Consider the following 17,500-nt stretch of genomic DNA (forward strand, 5'->3'; position numbering starts at 1 on the left):
ACCATCATTTGGAGATCCAAACTTTTGATGTTTCTAGCAAACCTGTGTGTGCTTGTTATTTTCCCAGTCATTCTCAAAAAAATGAGGTTGAAGACATTACGCTAGAGAAATGTCTTGCAGTCTTATGTAGCCTACTGAACAAATGAATTAAATAAACTGCAAAGTTTGACACTTTTAAGCCTTACAAACTTAGTCAAACCAAATAATAAAAATAATAAGGTCTAATTTAAAAACTAACATTCATAGAACAACATTTAAGGTGCAAAAAAATAAATATCTTTTTAGGTTTAAACCTGGTGCACATCAATGAATGTGACCTGATTTCTGTCACAACAACAATACGAGTCAAGTTTAACGTGACAATGCACCGGATTAAAAAACAGACGCATTAATTAGGCTATAGTCTACGATCGTTTTAAGGTCAAAAGAAAAATTGTAAGAAAATTATGTAAATATTTATTGAATGTAACAAAGAGACTGAATACTTCCACCAGCACGCCAGAGTCCTAACGAGTCACGTTCCCCTGGAAACGCAGGTGACGCACGGTCACGCACAACGTAATTGCGCAAACTCGGAACCTCCATTATGAATCACTTTTTAACTTTTTTTCTTGTCTTTTTTCTTATTTCATTTAAATAATATCTTGGAATTAATTTAAAACCAGAATATTTAATGCAGTCTTTTCATTAACACGAACTCATAAAACTGCATGTACATTTATAATAATAATAATAAAAAAACGAATTAAAATGCGGTTTATTCTTGATAAAGACAAAACAAAAAAGTATACTATATGCTCATATGGTAATCTACACTTCTATGCTAGTCTAATGCAGGTGTTTTTAATCTTTTAGATGCCACGGACCCCATCCTAAAAGGGTGTCTTTTATAAACACCCATTTTATAAGTTATATATATATATATATATATATATATATATATATATATATATATATATATATATATATATATATATATATATATATATATATATACTATAGTAGTAATGTACTGTTAAATATATTGTTTATTTGTTTTAATCTAATTTAATCTATTTCATAGAATAATAACTAACTAATATATTTTATTTAAATCACATTTTTATTCATTAATCTAGTTTACTTATTTATTCTAATCTTATTATTTCTTTCTAGTAGTTTTTCTCTAGACTTTTCCGCGGACCCCTGTCACACACATTACAAACAATGAACATGATAATTGTAATTTCCAACATATAGTATAAAGTATTGAACAAATGTAGACTACAACAAATAGAAAAAATATTATACAGCATAATATATGAAATAAATAATTCAAGACAAAAAAAAAAAAAAAAAAAAAAAGAATAAATAGCCTAAATAAAACAATAACAACCCTGTCACTCCCTTTCGATCCCCTTTGGTCACATGACGTCTCAACAAATACCAACAGTCACAGAACCCACCTAGTGAACAAATAAACGCATTGCAGTTTAAAGTCTAAACAACACTTAATATAGCCTAAGAACAGTCTTATTAAATGAGCATTTGTGTATTTCTGTCATTTGGCTTATTTGGTGAATGTTTACAGTTAATACATTCTGCACTAATGGGATACCGACTTCAAAAACAGCACCAACAGTCTAATAACAATAGTATTTACCTCTCTTATTTTGCCTAAAGATATGACTTATGGCATTTTCTTGTTGTCAAATGCTAAACACTACAACACAGGGTCACAGGGCATGTATGAAAAATCAAACACACACCACTTCCGTTTACATTAGCCCCTGTCATCCGGAAGGGTGGTACCTGTTCTACTTCTGCAAATACGTTTCTGTCGTCTCATGCTAGTAAAAAAAAACAACATGGATATGAAAGAGTCCTCCTGGAGAGCTGTGATCAGTCAGTCCTAGTCCACGGCCATTTGATTAGCTGGAGCCGATAGGACGAACCGACGCGGATCTGAACCTCACCTGATCTATATGAGCCCGTCAGGTAAACGCTGAACTGAGCCCGATTCAAAGTTTGGATACTTTTCACTGCAGGTAAGTGATTTTAGGTTTGTTTAACATGTGCAAAATTTACAGAGCATTGATTCCGAATGGTTTTGTCGTATAAAATGTGGTTTAAGAAGCTCTCGGCGCGTGTTATTTTTGGACAGGTGGGAATTAAATGGGCGTTTTGGCAACATTGTGGTGTAATTGGCTATGCGTGTCTTTTGTGTGTATTTGCATGTTACTAACTTTAAAAGCATAATATTAGTCAATATCCAACCCTTATCTTTTGCTTGTACTTTGAAACCAAAGCTTTTTAAAGTTTTATTTGCATACATTTGACCTCATTACTAAAATCTAAAAACAGAAAATAGGCTATAAATAATAATTTAAAAGAAATAAATGATTATTTTAGGAAGGAAATGACGTGACAATGAAAATAAATGAAATAATAATGTTAAATTTATTTTTTATTTAAATATCTGAAAAGAAAGTGGGTGAATTCAAAAAAAAAAAAAGCTTTAACTGCTGACAGTATCTAATAGAATTATCTCTATTTATTTTTAATGTTTTGCCTTAATTTAACTTAAATGTTGAGACACACATTGTTGCTTTTAGCAATATCTCATAACAGAAACATCATTTATTTGACTCTAAATAGTTCCTTTTTTTTTATGGATGAAAAATAAATAAAAATAGCTGTTTGGGGGACCTTCATTGTTAAACCTATTATATGCTCGAAAAGTGGAGAACTGGGTTTGTTACCTATATACACCGTGCAATGGAGAGTTAAAGGAACTTAACTGGAGAACACTGAACAGATTTTCTTTATTTCGGAACTTCACCTACTTCTCTATCCTACACCAAATAAAAATTACTCTTTTAGTATTTGGTTAATAATTGTTCCTCATCAATTCATAATGAATGAATTTGGTAATATTTAGAACTTCCTTTAGGGGAGTGCAATATCAGGACACTTTAACCCTCATTGAAAAAGTTCACATGAAGTCTCATGACTGTCAGTGTGTTTAATAAGAAATGGACTTGACAGTTTCACAGCCTCTTTTTCATTTCTGCATAAGTCAGATACACAGCTATCACAACAACACATTGGCCTTTTCCCCCGTATAGAAGCAGACTGCGCTAATGGTGGCGTTCGATCTTGGCTGTTATTGTGCTCAGTCATGTTGCCGTTTATTTACAGAGGTAACATGACCTCCCTTCAACTGAGCTTTTAAAAAAACTAAATACCCACATCCCACATGCTTTCTGTTTTCCCACGAGCACCTGCTTTTATAGCAGCAATTTGAGGACTTGGCAGAGGCCTGAAGGCTCACATCTTGTCACATTTGTCATTGTGCTGCTTATTGCCATAAAATTGCCCTAATTTTTTGTTGTTGTATAAGATGTTTTTTCAGCTTGTCCATCTCAGCATTCTTTGGTTGTGCCAACTTTGCAGATTCAACTTTTAATTATGTTCTTCTCTAATAGTTGCCTTGCCGACTTTCAGACTAAATCATGTCAACTATGTAACTATTCCCTTTTTTTTTTTTTTTTTTGACCCAGTGCTATAATTGCTGACCAAAATAAGTGTTCACATTACCACCTCCTCCGACCCCCTCGTTCTCCAGCACCATGAGTGGTCAACCACGGAGGATTCGTCTGAAGCCATGGCTGCTGGCACAGGTGAATTGTGATCTATTAATCACTTTGTAACCTAAAAATTATAATCCTGGCATCATTTACTTACCCTCATGTCATTCCAAACCTGTATGACTTTCTTATGTGGAACATTTAACAATACAATTAAAGTGAACGATGACCAGCTCTATACATGAACAAAAAGCACCATGAAAGTAGTTCTAAAGACTCTTATTATGCCATTTGCATTTATTCTCACGTCAGATGACCAGTCATGACACCACAGTTTTTAAATATGTGCATACGCAAATGATATGAGTTCTACAGCAGAGGGTACGTTTTTCAGTGGATAACGACTTAAATTTCAGTCTTTTCCTCAGATGACATCAGAAAAAGTATATAGCACGAAAGTTGGATAGACTACTTTGACACCTATAATTTGTTTTAAAGGTGTGTATTTGCAGAATTGTGAAATCCAGTAAAGTCAATAGGAATCCACGCAATTGAGATTTTCTCTTGAGGACTAAAGGTTTCCCAACGCAGAGTTCGCAACACACTGAATTCATTTTTTTAGCCTTTGAAAGTTCCTGAAATTTTGCTAAATTTCATTTATTGCTAAACCCCACCAAAATGGGTATTTTTGTCTCTTTTTCTTTTTAACTTAAAAGTCTCTGGTCACTGTATGCTTTCTATGTAACGCTAATTTGTGAGTTGAGTAAATGAAAAAAAATTGGTCATAGAATAGTTTAACCATATTTCCAAACCAACAAAGAGATTCATAAAACCACACTGGGGATGTACCATACCCCTGTTTCAAACATAATCTTTAACTCATCGTCAATGCTTCAAAAAGATTGGAAAGGTATCGGTGTCCGGCTGCCATCTTGCTTTCACCCATCCAGCACTTCCAGATATCAGTATCTAAAATGGAGAAATTTGAAATCTTGACATCCTGAGTAAGTTCTACATTTGTAAAGTAAACCTTTCTCACTCCACCAGATTAACAGTGGGAAATACCCTGGACTGCACTGGCTCAATCAAGAGCGCAGACTGTTCCGGATCCCATGGAGACACGCCACCCGTCATATGCCTACCCTGGAAGAGGAGAACACTATATTTAAGGTGAATCATACGGTTTTGGCATCACCCGTGCTGTTTTTATAACCCTTTTTGTGGATGTTGCAATGGTATTTTTACCCATAATATAATAAAATTCAACACCAACCCAAGATTGTCACCTGGATGCTGAGGGTACATTCTTTGTCACAATCCTCATTCAGTTCTAAAGTTAGAAATAGGGGGAAATTTTGGGCTGCTTTAGAGTTTCAATATACTGAAATGCCTACTAGTTTCACTTTTCAGAATTTTTTACTTGCAATAACAGAAAATGATTGAAAAGTAAACCGCTGTCCTCGCATGCTTTTAAAAACAATGTCTATTGCAGAACATTGAACTCTTAAATGTCTGTGTTTACAAGTTCTAGTGATGTGTTCAAAGATAGGCTTTTCACTACTTTTGAAACCACTCTTTTCGAGAACTAAAAATGGAGTTTCAATTCCACTTGACTTAACTGCAGCAAGATTTTAAGAGGAAGTCATGAAAAGTTTAGAACCTTGAGGTTAAAGACACTGTGAAAGCAAAATTAGAGTTTTCTTGGCGGTTTTGTTGCGTCTTTATGCATAGTGTATTACCAAACTCCACAATTAGCAGGGATATGCTTTAAAATCAACAGATTTAGTCTTTCTGGAAACAGACCAAATATATTGACTCTGCACCATGCATATTTTGCCCAATCAAATGCTAGAATAGGAATGCCCCACCCCCTCATTACACTCGAAATGGACTGTAACTTAACCCAAAACCCAAGTCTTAACCCAAGACTTAACTTAAGACCCATTTGCCTGGTTTTACAGACAAGGTTTATGCCTAGTCCCAGACTAAAATACATGTTTGAGCTGTCTTAACTGAAAGCAGCTTGCACTGACCTATCTTAAAATATGTCAGTGTCATTGTTTTGTTTCAAGATGCACACCAGTAATGTATTTTTTAAGGCACATTTATAAAAGCTACTTAAATATCCTAATTTAACCAAGGCCTAATCTAAGCCCTGTCTGTGAAACCAGGCCATTGTCTATTTAAAAAAAGAAAGGGACAAGACATGTCTAGACATTTCCCATTAGCATCCCTTCATTCACTCATTTTGCTCTGCAGGCTTGGGCTCTGGAAACAGGCAAGTACCAGGAAGGAGTAGATGAGCCAGATCCAGCAAAATGGAAGGCTAACCTCCGCTGTGCACTTAACAAAAGCCGAGAGTTCGGACTCCACTATGATGGCACTAAGGACACCCCCGTCCAGCCTTATAAGATCTATGAGGTGTGCGACCAGTCAGTCAATGGAGGTAAAGACCCGGAACGCATGCCTAGTCAGTGAGGGATAACAAATGGATGAGCCAATAAATCATCTCTTCTTTTGTTGATTTTAGATGCTGGAGAGGATGAGGAAGAAGAGGTAAGTGCTGAAGAGCATGGAGCGTGCTTGAATAACTGTTGAGATAAATAAATGGTAAAATCAACATGATTTTTTTTCTTTTCATTTCAGCTGCAAAACTTTGTCAAACTCTCCATTGGTAAGATTTCGTCAAAGTAGATGTCATTTGGAAAAAAAAAATGTAAATACTATAATTCTAAAACTAAAAAATATCATTTAATTTTTCCGATAGACCCTTCCAGCTACTCAGCATATCCTCCTCGAGTTGACGTTCCGTTCACATCTTCTGTTGGCGATGGCTATAATACTGCCCACCATAACCCTCAAATGAACCTTTTAGGAGAAATTATACATAATAACCCCAACGGAGGTGCTCCTATGTCCACTCATCTTGCCCAGCCCGGCACAGGACCTCCTGAATTTTCCAGTCACAGTGCAATCAAAATTGAGCAGGGATCATATCCCATTCATGGTGGAGGACTCTCGAATGGTATGGAAATGGGATCTGGAGTCATTCCGCCTCCTGTTCTTCAGGATGTAGTCTCTCATTCTGTTGGCCCTCCAACCATAGTGGACACCCCAATGCAAGAGGTGCCATCTCAAGCGGAGAACCAGATTCATCCCTGCATCTCAGAGCTGCTGAGCAGTCCACACATGTTGCCCTGTAAGCCTCTAATGCCTTGTTATTCTGGATTAATGTTGCAATTTATGATGAAGACATGCCTAAATCTCAGAAATAGTCTAGACCCACCCTCTTATTTTTTGAGTAATGCTGATGATAAATGACTTGGCAAGAGGCGTGCATAGAGGCACAACGTATGGTGCACACCTAGGCTGTATTATCAAAATTTAATTAGTTAGACTGAGAATCTTTTATTTAAGAAATACTTGATCCAAAAATGAAAGGTCTGTCATCATACACCCTCAAGTCATTTTAAAGACCACAAAAGGAGAATTTTAGGCTGGATGTTCATGTTGCTCTTTTCCATACAATGTAAGTTAATGGTGACCAAAATTACAAAAAGTCATTGCTATTTAATTATGTGCATTTTCAATTTTGGCACATCATGATTGGTTACAATGATGTTTGGCATCATTGACATCTGGCATCATTGAAGTCAAACCTGGCCTAACACTTCTTGATACACCAAATACAAAAAGGTTTGTTAAATTTGTGAGCTGTTAAGAAAATTATCAGTGATTAATATAAAGTTTTATTTGTTTCTCACACAAACCTTACATATGGCTCCAGAAGACTTGGAAGTCATACGGACCACTTTTACAATTCTCTTTGTATTTTATTTGCTCTTTATTGCCATTCACTTTAATTTATGGAAAAGAGCAGCATCAACATTCTTCTAAACATCTTTTGCGTTCCACAAAAGAAAAGAAAACCAAGAAGTGAATGATGATAAAATGGTCATTCTCTTTTTCTCTTCTAGTAACTGATCTGGATATCAAGTTCCAATACAGGGGTCGGACAGCTGGTTCTTTGACTGTCAGTAACCCTCAGGGTTGTAGACTTTACTACGGTAACCTGGCACCCACACCAGAGCAGGTGGAGCTGTTCGGTCCAGTCACGCTTCAGCAGGTACTGTTTCCAGGAACCGCTGAGATCCCGAACGAAAAGCAGAGGTTCTACACCGATCATCTGCTGGATGTGATGGACCGAGGGCTGATTTTGGAGATCAGGGGACAAGATATCTATGCCATCAGGTTGTGCCAGTGTAAAGTGTTCTGGTCTGGGCCAGGTGTGCCTGAGCAGGGGCCGCCCAATCCGATGGAAAGAGAGATGAAGATAAGGGTCTTCAGTCTGAACAACTTCCTTCAGGGTAAGAGGAACCAGTTTTGGATTTCAATGAGCATGATGTCAAATTTATTGTGACTGCATAACAGCAATAACAAACAATTGAGCATATATTAATTCCAACCCAATGTTACAATTGGCAACCTCTGGATTTTAGTTGAGCCTCAAGTTTCAGAGTTTGGAAGAATCATAGTGGAAGTAATATTGTTCAGACTAAATTTATTAATTTTGAATATTGACACGTATGTACTGTTGATGAAGAATAGCTATAAAACTTGATACATATAAAAACTGAGGCGACAAAATTCACACTCATTCTCTGTGGCAGCACAAGATTGACAAAACACATAAACTGCCAATTCAACACCCTTTGCTCTTCATTTTGCTGCACTTGTGCTACAGACGCTTCCTGTCTTTGGTAGGAAGTGAAAAAGAGAAAACACGAAATTGCCCAACTCCATTTTCTACAGTATATGTAAAAATAATTTCCAAACTCGTGAACATCACAGAAGGCACCAAATATGCATGTCACCACCTGAAATCATTGTGTTGATTTGATATGTGATAATTCAGTGTTTTTTTCCCCCCTCAGGTCTCATTTTGTATCAGAAAGGAGAGGCACCAACTCCACCACCCTTTGAGATCTACTTCTGCTTCGGTGAGGACTGGCCAGACAGAAAGCCCAAGGAGAAAAAGCTCATCATCGTCCAGGTGTGAAGATGAAATCCATGTTTGTTGGTTTCATTTGGAGTGTGAAGACGCTAGTCATTTATTTATGCAGGAAGGTGTACAAGGCCGTGCTGTATTGCCAAAATGAGTTGTTAGCAATGATGTACGACATCGTTTTGTTTACAATATAGCATAGCTATAACTAGATAAACAGGTTTCATGTCATATATGTTGCTATATAGTGTAGCCAGTCAGCATCCAGAACCAGAGCTGCTTTAGAATTCTGCGTTCTTCAAACCTAGCAAACCATGCTATATTGCCAATTTGTATTGCTAATTTGACGTGTTGTATTCACAATTTAGCAAAGCTCTAACTAGGTGAACAGATGTTTCACATCATAGGTGTGATAGTGCATTTTACCCTATCAGCATCCAGGACTGGTGCAGTGTTTTATAATTTAACATTCTTCAAACTTAGCAAACCATGATATATTGCTAAATTGCATTTTAAACAGCATTGTTTTCACAATTTAGCACAGATGTTTCACGTCATAGCTGTTATTTTAGTTAAGACAATCACCATTGTCATAGCTGTTATTATATAGGGTCTATTAGCCAGTCAACATCCAGAACCACAACTGTCAAACCTGGCATAAATTGCTGTCAATTTTCACAAACAAAAAAAACAGCATTTGCTCTTATTGAAAGTTTATGCTGTCATTTTTTTTTCCTAGGTTGTTCCAGTTGTTGCAAGAATCCTTACCGAGATGTTTTCAGGCGAGCTTTCGTGGTCTACAGACAGCATTCGGTTGCAGATCTCCAACCCCGACTTGAAAGACCAGACGGTGGAGCAGTTCAAAGAGCTCCATAGACTGTTGCAGAGTCAAAACACACACCCCACCTGGCCTCAGAACATCCACTAACTGAAAGAGGAACCCATGTTTCCATTACCTTCACCATCTTGTTCATTGCTTGCTCAAAATTGGAGGTCCTTTCAGCACCTTTGAACACTGGAATATATAGGTGCCCTCACCATTGGACCAGACCTCTTGACATTTTTTTCCCCGATATTTTTTTTCTTTTTCTATGTCTTGGTTAACTTGTCTTTTAAAATGTTAGATTTCAATAAATACCATTGCAGTATTTTAAATGGTTGCTGGAATGATCAGGTTACCACTGTATGATTCACCCAATGAACATTTGAGCGTCTACTCGACGTTAGTGCAACTCTAACTCTGTTAAAACCTTAAATAAGCTGTCACTCATAGATTTAAGACTCGTAGTTCATGCAAGTTCCTTGCAGACATTACGCGAGCAGGCGGATAACATCTGCTGACCTCATCCTATAAGGTCCGTGCCAGTAACATGAACCTGTCGGACTTGAACGGATATGACTACGTACTTGACTACTTGCGCTCATTCAGCAAATGGGATGCGAGAGGAGTGACCTGATGGTTTACACGTGCAATTGTGAGAAACGCATGATTGTAGGGCCTTATACAATAGAAGAGGGTTCGATTTACTCTGTGACTCAGAAAACAAGACCTAAAGGGCCGATGTAACTTTCTTAAAATGAAACCTGGTCAAACAGGTTCCTAGAGCTGCAGAAGAAGTGTAAATCAGAAAAGGAAAAGATACTCGAGACAAATATTAGTTTGTTCCTCACAATGTTGGATTTTATTTCACCCAAACAGCAGGGCACGCTCCTAAGATGATCTCAGAGTCTCTTGAGATATGCCAACATAGTGAAAGAACAAAAAAAAAAAAAAAAGCACCTGCCAGTCAGTTCCCTCCATAATTTACAGCATAACCTGTACGGATAAAATCCCAGCCAACTTTAAAAAGATCAAGGGTGACACCAACTCTCCCAAGATTCTCCCCTTTGCAAATGTCCCACAGGCGCAGGCTGCTGCTGTGACAATCTTTAGTTTGGTAATCATTTGTATGGCACTGGCAGCAAAGCCATGTCTTGATCTCTAAACACACGTCCATGAAAATAAATCTCCATTTTGTTTTTAAAAACGTACAAGTCTTTTTTTAACGATGCATTATGATTTGCAACCAGGCACATCCTTATTTGTTTTTTTTTTGTTGTTTTTTGTTTTTTTGATGGATCCCCAAAAATCCGACTGATGCAGACGTTGAAATGGGTGTATACGTTTCAATGTCCATTCGATGGCCCACCCCCTCTCAAGACGACGATGTCCCTTCCGAAACCCCCCTCTCTCGCTGCAGTTGGCATCGGTGTGCTTGGAGGGGTGAAAGGGAGGGATGGGGCTGCGGTCTTGAGACACCCACAAGGCAATTTGCTTTTCCTGAAACCCTGCCACGCCAAAGCTCCAATCGGTTGGCTTTCCCATGGTGCCAAGTCCCACAAATCCTTCATGCAAGAGTTCCCTTTAGTTTATCAACAGTGGTCATCATGGCTGCCTTTGCCACTTCCTCCAAATGTTAGCAAAACAAAAAAATCTGACCTGCAGAGGAAAAGAGAGAATTTTATAATAATTTTATAATTGACAGGTTTCCCACAACTCTGACCAATGAATTTACAAGACTTTTCCATTGTAAAATAAGTTATTTTTTGGTCTGATTGCATGGAAAAAGAGAGATTGGATTTGAGAGGAGAAATCCAGGCCTGAGTATTTATGTTCATTTAAAATGTAGTTTAAAATCATTTACAAACATAAGAAAAGTCTAATTTAGAAATGTATTATTCAAAAACTTCAATACATCTTATTTAAATTAATTGATTTAATTATTTAGATAAGTAAATATATTTTATTTCCTGAAAAAAAATTCCCTGTTACACAATGAGACAGATTCGATCATCATTTAGATTAGTAAATATATTTTATTTCCTGAAAAATATTTCCCTGTTGCACAATGAGACAAATTATGTTTTAATATGCTTCTCTCACCTGGTCTTGCAGCATCAGCAGGCAAAAGACAGCTATCGGTACAGCCTTGTAAACTCTCTTATCGCCCAACAAACCTGTTTACATTCCTCTGCACTGGGGTAGAGAGAACAAATTAGCATCAATTTCCAACAAACTACTGAACAATAAGTTGGCCTATTATTACTAAATCACAGAACAAACACAGCGACAGGATGGGCGAGCAACGCAACGACACTGCATCAGTCTTGCGTGGTTTGGACTTTCCAAAAAAGGCTGTGACTCATTCTGCGCTGTCAGAATATGTATTTGGCATCTGTGCATGACACCACGCTGGGAGGCTCCTCGTTTCTCAGGTCAAGACTTGCTGAAGTATGAGACGCTTCACCCTCCTGGACAACTGGTTATGGGTACTTGTTTAGGCTTGCCATGCCGAGCTAATCGCAGGGAAAACTGAATGTGCACCAGCTTGCAATACCTCAAAAGACAAATGCTGCCTGTAATCTACACTGATGAGCACTTTATTACTTTTTATTGTGGACAAAAGCACTTTTTAATTGAATTTAAATTGAACAGGCCAATTTCTTTCGGGAGTGTAATGCAATTATCCTAATGCCAGTGCTGTTAACGAAAGCTCAGGTGACGGCAGGCACAGACAAACTCACCTTGTGACCTGCTTATGGAAGTCTGTGAGCTGCTTGTGTGTGACTGATACAGCGCCTCCTGCTGTTTCTTTTGGAAGACCCTTCAGTGCGGTTTCCAGCCAGCGACAAAACGTCTAAACACAAATAAACGTTTAAAAAAATATTTTAAAAAAGTAGAAAAACATCTTGTGATTATCACAACATAAAAAAAAAAATATGTTAAGGAAATTAAGGAATTAAAATAAGATGAAATTCAGCAACACATTTTATTCTGGGTGATGAGAAAAGCACTGATAAACTTAAAATTAGACTAAATAATAAAATCTAAATACATTTTTTAAAAAAGCTTATTTTAATAATATATATATATAAAAAAACTATTTAAATACAAGACCTCCTGTCTGCTTGAATGCAATGCAAGTCGCTTTACATAAAAGCAGCTGCCAAATTAAATTTAATTATGAATCTGTATTTGAGCAATGTTCAAAACGCGGAGTGTGTTCCAAAAGGTTGAAAACATACCGGCCGATCAAAGAGCATGATCTCCCAGAGTACCTCCGCCACATCAGGCAGAGTGTAAGGCGGCAGGCAGAAACAGCAGGTGTTGATCAGCTGAGTCACTAGCTGCAGCCCGTGCTGCTCCATCGCCTGGCCAATCAGACGCTTTCGCACCTCAAAGTCATCCTCATGCTGAAGGAGAGGAAAATCAGTTATGTGCAATGAATGAACAGGAACGACAATGTAATATACAAGGTCTTTCGATTGGTTCGACAGTGCCACTTACGTCATTGGAGACCCCTGTGTGAATGAGGTCTCTGATGAACTTCATAACGCTGCAGTTGGCATCTCGATGGTCCAGGGTGGTGGCAGCGATGGCACACTGGATGATGTGGATGATAATATTGCTGCTCAGCAACGTGACCGGACTGCGCTGGACAAACCTGAAACAATGAGAGAAAATAGGTGCATATCTTAATGTACGTTATTTTGGTGTGACAAGTCACTTATTTTGGGCTTGTTTTACCGTTTCAGGTTGCTTGTTTTTCTAACACTTTTGCAGAAGTACAAAAACACAAAACTGGTACCTTGTGGCGAGTCTAAAAAGATCATCCACTGTGTCCGGGTGATTGCGCAGTCCATTAGGCTGTTCTAACAGCTGGAAAGTCGGCATACAGAGAGCCTGCAAGGATGAGAGATAGAGCCACTGATTAATAACACACGTCATAAACATCATCTCATCGCAGGACAAGACATAAAATGAGAACAGCATTCTGTCTGTGCCGTCATGACGTCTTTGCTCGCTTTCATTACTTTTGCTCTTATTATTGTGCACTGACTTGTTTGCTAAACTGAACAGCCAATCAGAGGGATATCTCTCTCACCGACGGCCCGACGCTGATTCTACATGTTGAATCGACCCAAAAAAATGTAAAAAAAAAAAAAAAAAATCGGACAACGTCCAACTAGAGCCAACGGTGCGGAACACACAGAAAAAACTAAGTTGGTCAAACGTCGGCTTGGTGTGTCCCTGGCTTATAGGTTGTTAGACTGGAGTATGTTTGTGTGCGTTACCTGTAGCATATCCAAAAGGCCTTGTCTACATCCTTCCTCCATGCCATACTCGTCCACTAGAATACTGCCCAGGTACAGGAAACAAGAGTGAGGGTACACCTGGTATACGCTCACCATCTAAAACACACACACAAAAAAAACATCTTTAGGACCTACACCAGCTCTATATTCCAAAAACACAGATACAGATCAGAGGACATTCATTTTTAGGGCACAAACACACCTGGGTAACGAGTGGCTGTAATAGGGAAGCAGAGCCTTTGCCAACGCAACGCACTGCAAATCTCAGGCAGCGGCAGCAGCGCTCCACTATCCGGTTATCACCCTGATGGGCGTTCAACGTCTCTGACAACACTGGCCAGATCTACAACAAAGAACAGAGATGAGGATCAGAAAGAAACTACTATAAAGACAGACTTAAATAATGTGTCAGTTAACGCACATGTAAGGGTACCTCTTGAATGACTTTCTGGCAGGGGTGTGTTTGTCCATTCTCTACTATGGGGTTTGTGTGTCTAATGGAGAATAATAACCATAAAAAAAAATTGCTTTCACAACAAATTTCACTTGTTTAATTTGATGTTTTCAGAGAGAAAAATAACCTTTAAAGGGAAACAATGGATTTTTATTCATTAATTCTAATGAAAGACACTTTTCTTCACAATAAAATCGATGCACGGCTAAATTGTGCAAATTAAGAGCAAGAAAATAGTGTGTAGAATTCAGATGCTGTACCATTTAATATCTTTTGACATGTACACTTTAAATTAACCAATTATCTGCAACAAAGGCAAATTCTACACCCGATTGTATCATTTTCTGACGTCTCAAAGCCATGATACAAGGATTATTTAGCTTCTATGGCTTAATTTTTCATGGCAAAATCCAGGTTTAAATATTAAAATTAATAGTAAAAATAAACTAATAAATAAACAAAAACAAGACAAACCAATCAAATAAAACAAACAATCATTCAATAACCAAACAAATAATAATAACACAAACAAATCCATGTATACCTAATTAATAGATTAAACCATTAAAATCATTTTCAAGAGTGTTAGTAGGAAACCATGATTTTCTCAGAGGACTAGAAATAGTCACAATCCAATAAAACATTTCACATACAGTGAGCTCTGGCATAAAGCGCATTGATTGAGAGGTTGAGAGTCTAACCTGAAGATAACAGCCAGTCTGTCCAGCCACACGGTGGGGTCTGATGACTTCCCACTGCTGGAGTCCTGAGCCAGCAGCTGGACACAAATACAACACATTACTTTATTGAGTTCAACACAGACAGTAGACATACAGACCAGTGTTACGAGCATCTAACCTTCTTCAGTGCCATGACCTGAACTGCACACAAATCGCTCAGACACTCTGCGATCTTCTCCAGGGGGAGTCGGGCCAACACCAGTGCCGTGCCTGAAGTAAACCAATCACACCACTTAAACAAAACCAGCCATACAACAAGGGCATGACTAAGACTAACAGAAAAGTGTAGAACGCTACTTAAATGTGAACCGTGTACAACACCAGCTAATAATCAATCAAGGAATAACAAAAAAATCTATAATCATCATCTCTGAAGTGTAAAAGGGACCTCACCTTTCAGCAGGCCAACGGCAGCATCCGTCGACAGGGCAAAGGAGTCGAGAGAGCGGGCGATGTCCAGCAGGCCCTGGAAGTGCTGCGCCATGTGGTCTCGACACACCGAGCAGATGTTGTGAATGGCTTTAGCTGCCACAGAGGCCAACGGCTTCTCCCGCAAACCCTTCATCAGGAAGTTCAAAACAGGATCTGCCAACCCAATACATACATCATGAACACACAGAGAGAAACAAAACATCCTGCAGGTGAAGATCAACCGGACTCTTTTGTGACAGTCACCTAACATGCAAGGGTTCCGGTCGATCACTTCGCTCATTTCTCCAACCAGCTCAATGCTGGTGTAGCGGACAGCAAGATGGACGGTCTCGGGAAGCAATACTATCTGCTCCAGCACCTCCGTTAGGGTGGGATTGTTTTCACTAGGAACGAGCAGAGGGAGACATTTTAGAGTTACAAACACTAACATTAATCTTCATGTACTACAGAATAACAAGTTTGAAAAAGTATTTTAGACAAATGACTAGGGCTGGGTAAAAATACAGATTTCATGATTAATTGCAATCTTCATTTGAACGATCCTGCAAATTATGGCTTTCTAGCGAGTTGTCTTCAAGGGATGCATGCAAAAACAAACATTTAGCTTAAGATTCTCAAAATGATTCATGACCAAATGACTCATAAGGAACTGTTCTTTAAAAATTCATCAATAAAACACAGCACAACCAGTGTAGCCTGATTACTGAAACAAAAGACTGAGCAGATTCTTTAGAAGAATAACTCAAAAAGACAAGTTACTTTTCTTCATATCTTATCAAATAAAAAGCCAATAGAGAGCTTGTGAATCAGGATCTAAATGAATCATCAAAATCTGTATCAATTCAATTCCCAGCCCTACAAATGACAAGAATTTATTTTATCATGTCGCTTCACTTAGTACCATTTTAGCTTTAAAACACAGGACAATAAGATATTGAAATATATATAATCTCCCAATATATTACTCAACGCTTGTGCTTTAAGGACTACACCAGCCGCAGGAAAATGAAGCTGCCGAGTCATGACTGAAAGTGATACTCACGGATCGACACTCTTAGCTATGGAAGCCATGATAAACAGAACAGCCTCAGTTACTTCCCATGGGGGGTTTCCCTCCCTCAGAGTCGAATACAGCTGACGAGAGGACACAAAGTGTTTATAAAAAGAATAGTTAACTTAGATTGAAAATTCCCTCTTGTTTCTCAGGAAACCATACTAAATTATACAATCACTTTGGGTTCTTTACCACAAATCATTTTCACTTTATGTTTCTATTCTTGAAACTATGAATTCTACCTGTGAGAAACACTCCATGGAGCCGACTAGGAAAATCACATCTTTCACAAGATCAGACACTCTCATCCTGAACTCCCCAAAATCATCAGTGTCCTCTGGGACTCCCTCCTGTACAGGAAACACAAAATAAGTAATTAAGTTAAAAAAAAAAGCTGGAAATTGTGAACCTCATTTTTATTACACATGCTAGAAGCCATCAACAGCCAAGTTACCATCCACTGGAATATGCGTTAAAAAAGATTGGGAAATTTGCTTTCTCCAGCCTGTTTCCATCTAATTGGCCTTTTAACCAATAATATGGTGTGCGTAATGACGTCATCCCTAAAAAAAAATGCATTGTTGCTTAAGTTTTATTGTAAAGCTAAAAAAAATCTTTAACTTTTCTTTTTGTCAGCTTTGGAAACTCCAACAGCCTTCCTTCATTTGACAGATGCCAGAATCTGACAGATTTTTATTTTTGATGAGCTATTTTAGATGTTCAAGGCGCTATATTTCCCTCATCCATTTGAAAAAAATGTATTACATTATTTATGTAATTAACGTATTATATACATTATATGTATGATACACCGCAGCCACAATAATACTGAATGACAGATGTGTCGCTTTTATTTCGCTTTTCCTTTTTTATTCAAATTATTCACAAACTTGCTTACCATGTCATCAACTAGCCTATCTGATATTCCGATTCTCAAATAGGCCCTACATGTAAGTGAGTGTGTTTGGTCGTTTAAAAACCTTTATAAATAATCTTGATCTATAATATGAGATGGGCTCCGCAATGTTGTCCTGTCAGTCGGATTTACAGCATGTGAATTCATCAGTTTCTCCCGAAATAAATGCAAGAAAGTGGCCGGTGAACTGAGAG

General features: G+C 37.9%; 3 protein-coding genes across 7 annotated transcripts in view; 1 reads left to right on the forward strand and 2 right to left on the reverse strand.

Annotated features, from left to right (window-relative positions):
• The window catches only part of ccdc87 (coiled-coil domain containing 87), a 7,613-nt gene extending 7,267 nt beyond the window's left edge, over positions 1 to 346 (reverse strand). For all 4 annotated transcript variants that reach the window (XM_079868996.1, XM_079868997.1, XM_079868995.1 and 1 more), the window contains exon 1: positions 1 to 346. This exon is cut by the window's left edge and continues 74 nt beyond it. The gene's annotated coding sequence lies outside the window, so the exon portion shown is untranslated.
• Positions 347 to 1,774: 1,428 nt separating this feature from the next.
• On the forward strand, positions 1,775 to 9,508 carry irf5 (interferon regulatory factor 5). Its single transcript, XM_079869000.1, has 10 exons — positions 1,775 to 2,027; positions 3,543 to 3,662; positions 4,617 to 4,739; positions 5,829 to 6,015; positions 6,100 to 6,125; positions 6,216 to 6,243; positions 6,337 to 6,768; positions 7,547 to 7,936; positions 8,504 to 8,622; positions 9,314 to 9,508. Exons 2-10 carry the CDS (start codon positions 3,612 to 3,614, stop codon positions 9,500 to 9,502), a joined length of 1,545 nt encoding a protein of 514 aa, XP_079725126.1. The 5' UTR covers positions 1,775 to 2,027; positions 3,543 to 3,611; the 3' UTR covers positions 9,503 to 9,508.
• A 721-nt stretch (positions 9,509 to 10,229) lies between these two features.
• tnpo3 (transportin 3) overlaps positions 10,230 to 17,500 on the reverse strand; it is a 15,392-nt gene continuing 8,121 nt past the window's right edge. Inside the window, exons 9-23 of one of the 2 annotated variants that reach the window (XM_079868999.1) lie at positions 16,633 to 16,740; positions 16,379 to 16,470; positions 15,580 to 15,719; positions 15,298 to 15,489; positions 15,023 to 15,114; positions 14,866 to 14,942; positions 14,144 to 14,204; positions 13,913 to 14,053; positions 13,690 to 13,806; positions 13,203 to 13,297; positions 12,902 to 13,058; positions 12,640 to 12,807; positions 12,139 to 12,251; positions 11,498 to 11,590; positions 10,230 to 11,053 (exon numbers count right to left, since the gene is read on the reverse strand). In XM_079868999.1, the coding sequence (XP_079725125.1) occupies positions 11,530 to 11,590; positions 12,139 to 12,251; positions 12,640 to 12,807; positions 12,902 to 13,058; positions 13,203 to 13,297; positions 13,690 to 13,806; positions 13,913 to 14,053; positions 14,144 to 14,204; positions 14,866 to 14,942; positions 15,023 to 15,114; positions 15,298 to 15,489; positions 15,580 to 15,719; positions 16,379 to 16,470; positions 16,633 to 16,740 (1,614 nt within the window). In that variant the 3' untranslated portion in view covers positions 10,230 to 11,053; positions 11,498 to 11,529. Of the gene's footprint in view, positions 11,054 to 11,497; positions 11,591 to 12,138; positions 12,252 to 12,639; positions 12,808 to 12,901; positions 13,059 to 13,202; positions 13,298 to 13,689; positions 13,807 to 13,912; positions 14,054 to 14,131; positions 14,205 to 14,865; positions 14,943 to 15,022; positions 15,115 to 15,297; positions 15,490 to 15,579; positions 15,720 to 16,378; positions 16,471 to 16,632; positions 16,741 to 17,500 lie in introns of both variants that reach the window. The other variant, XM_079868998.1, reaches the window with a different exon arrangement.

The sequence above is a fragment of the Squalius cephalus genome (assembly GCF_949319135.1).
Source record: "Squalius cephalus genome assembly, chromosome: 4".
NCBI lineage: Eukaryota > Metazoa > Chordata > Actinopteri > Cypriniformes > Leuciscidae > Squalius > Squalius cephalus.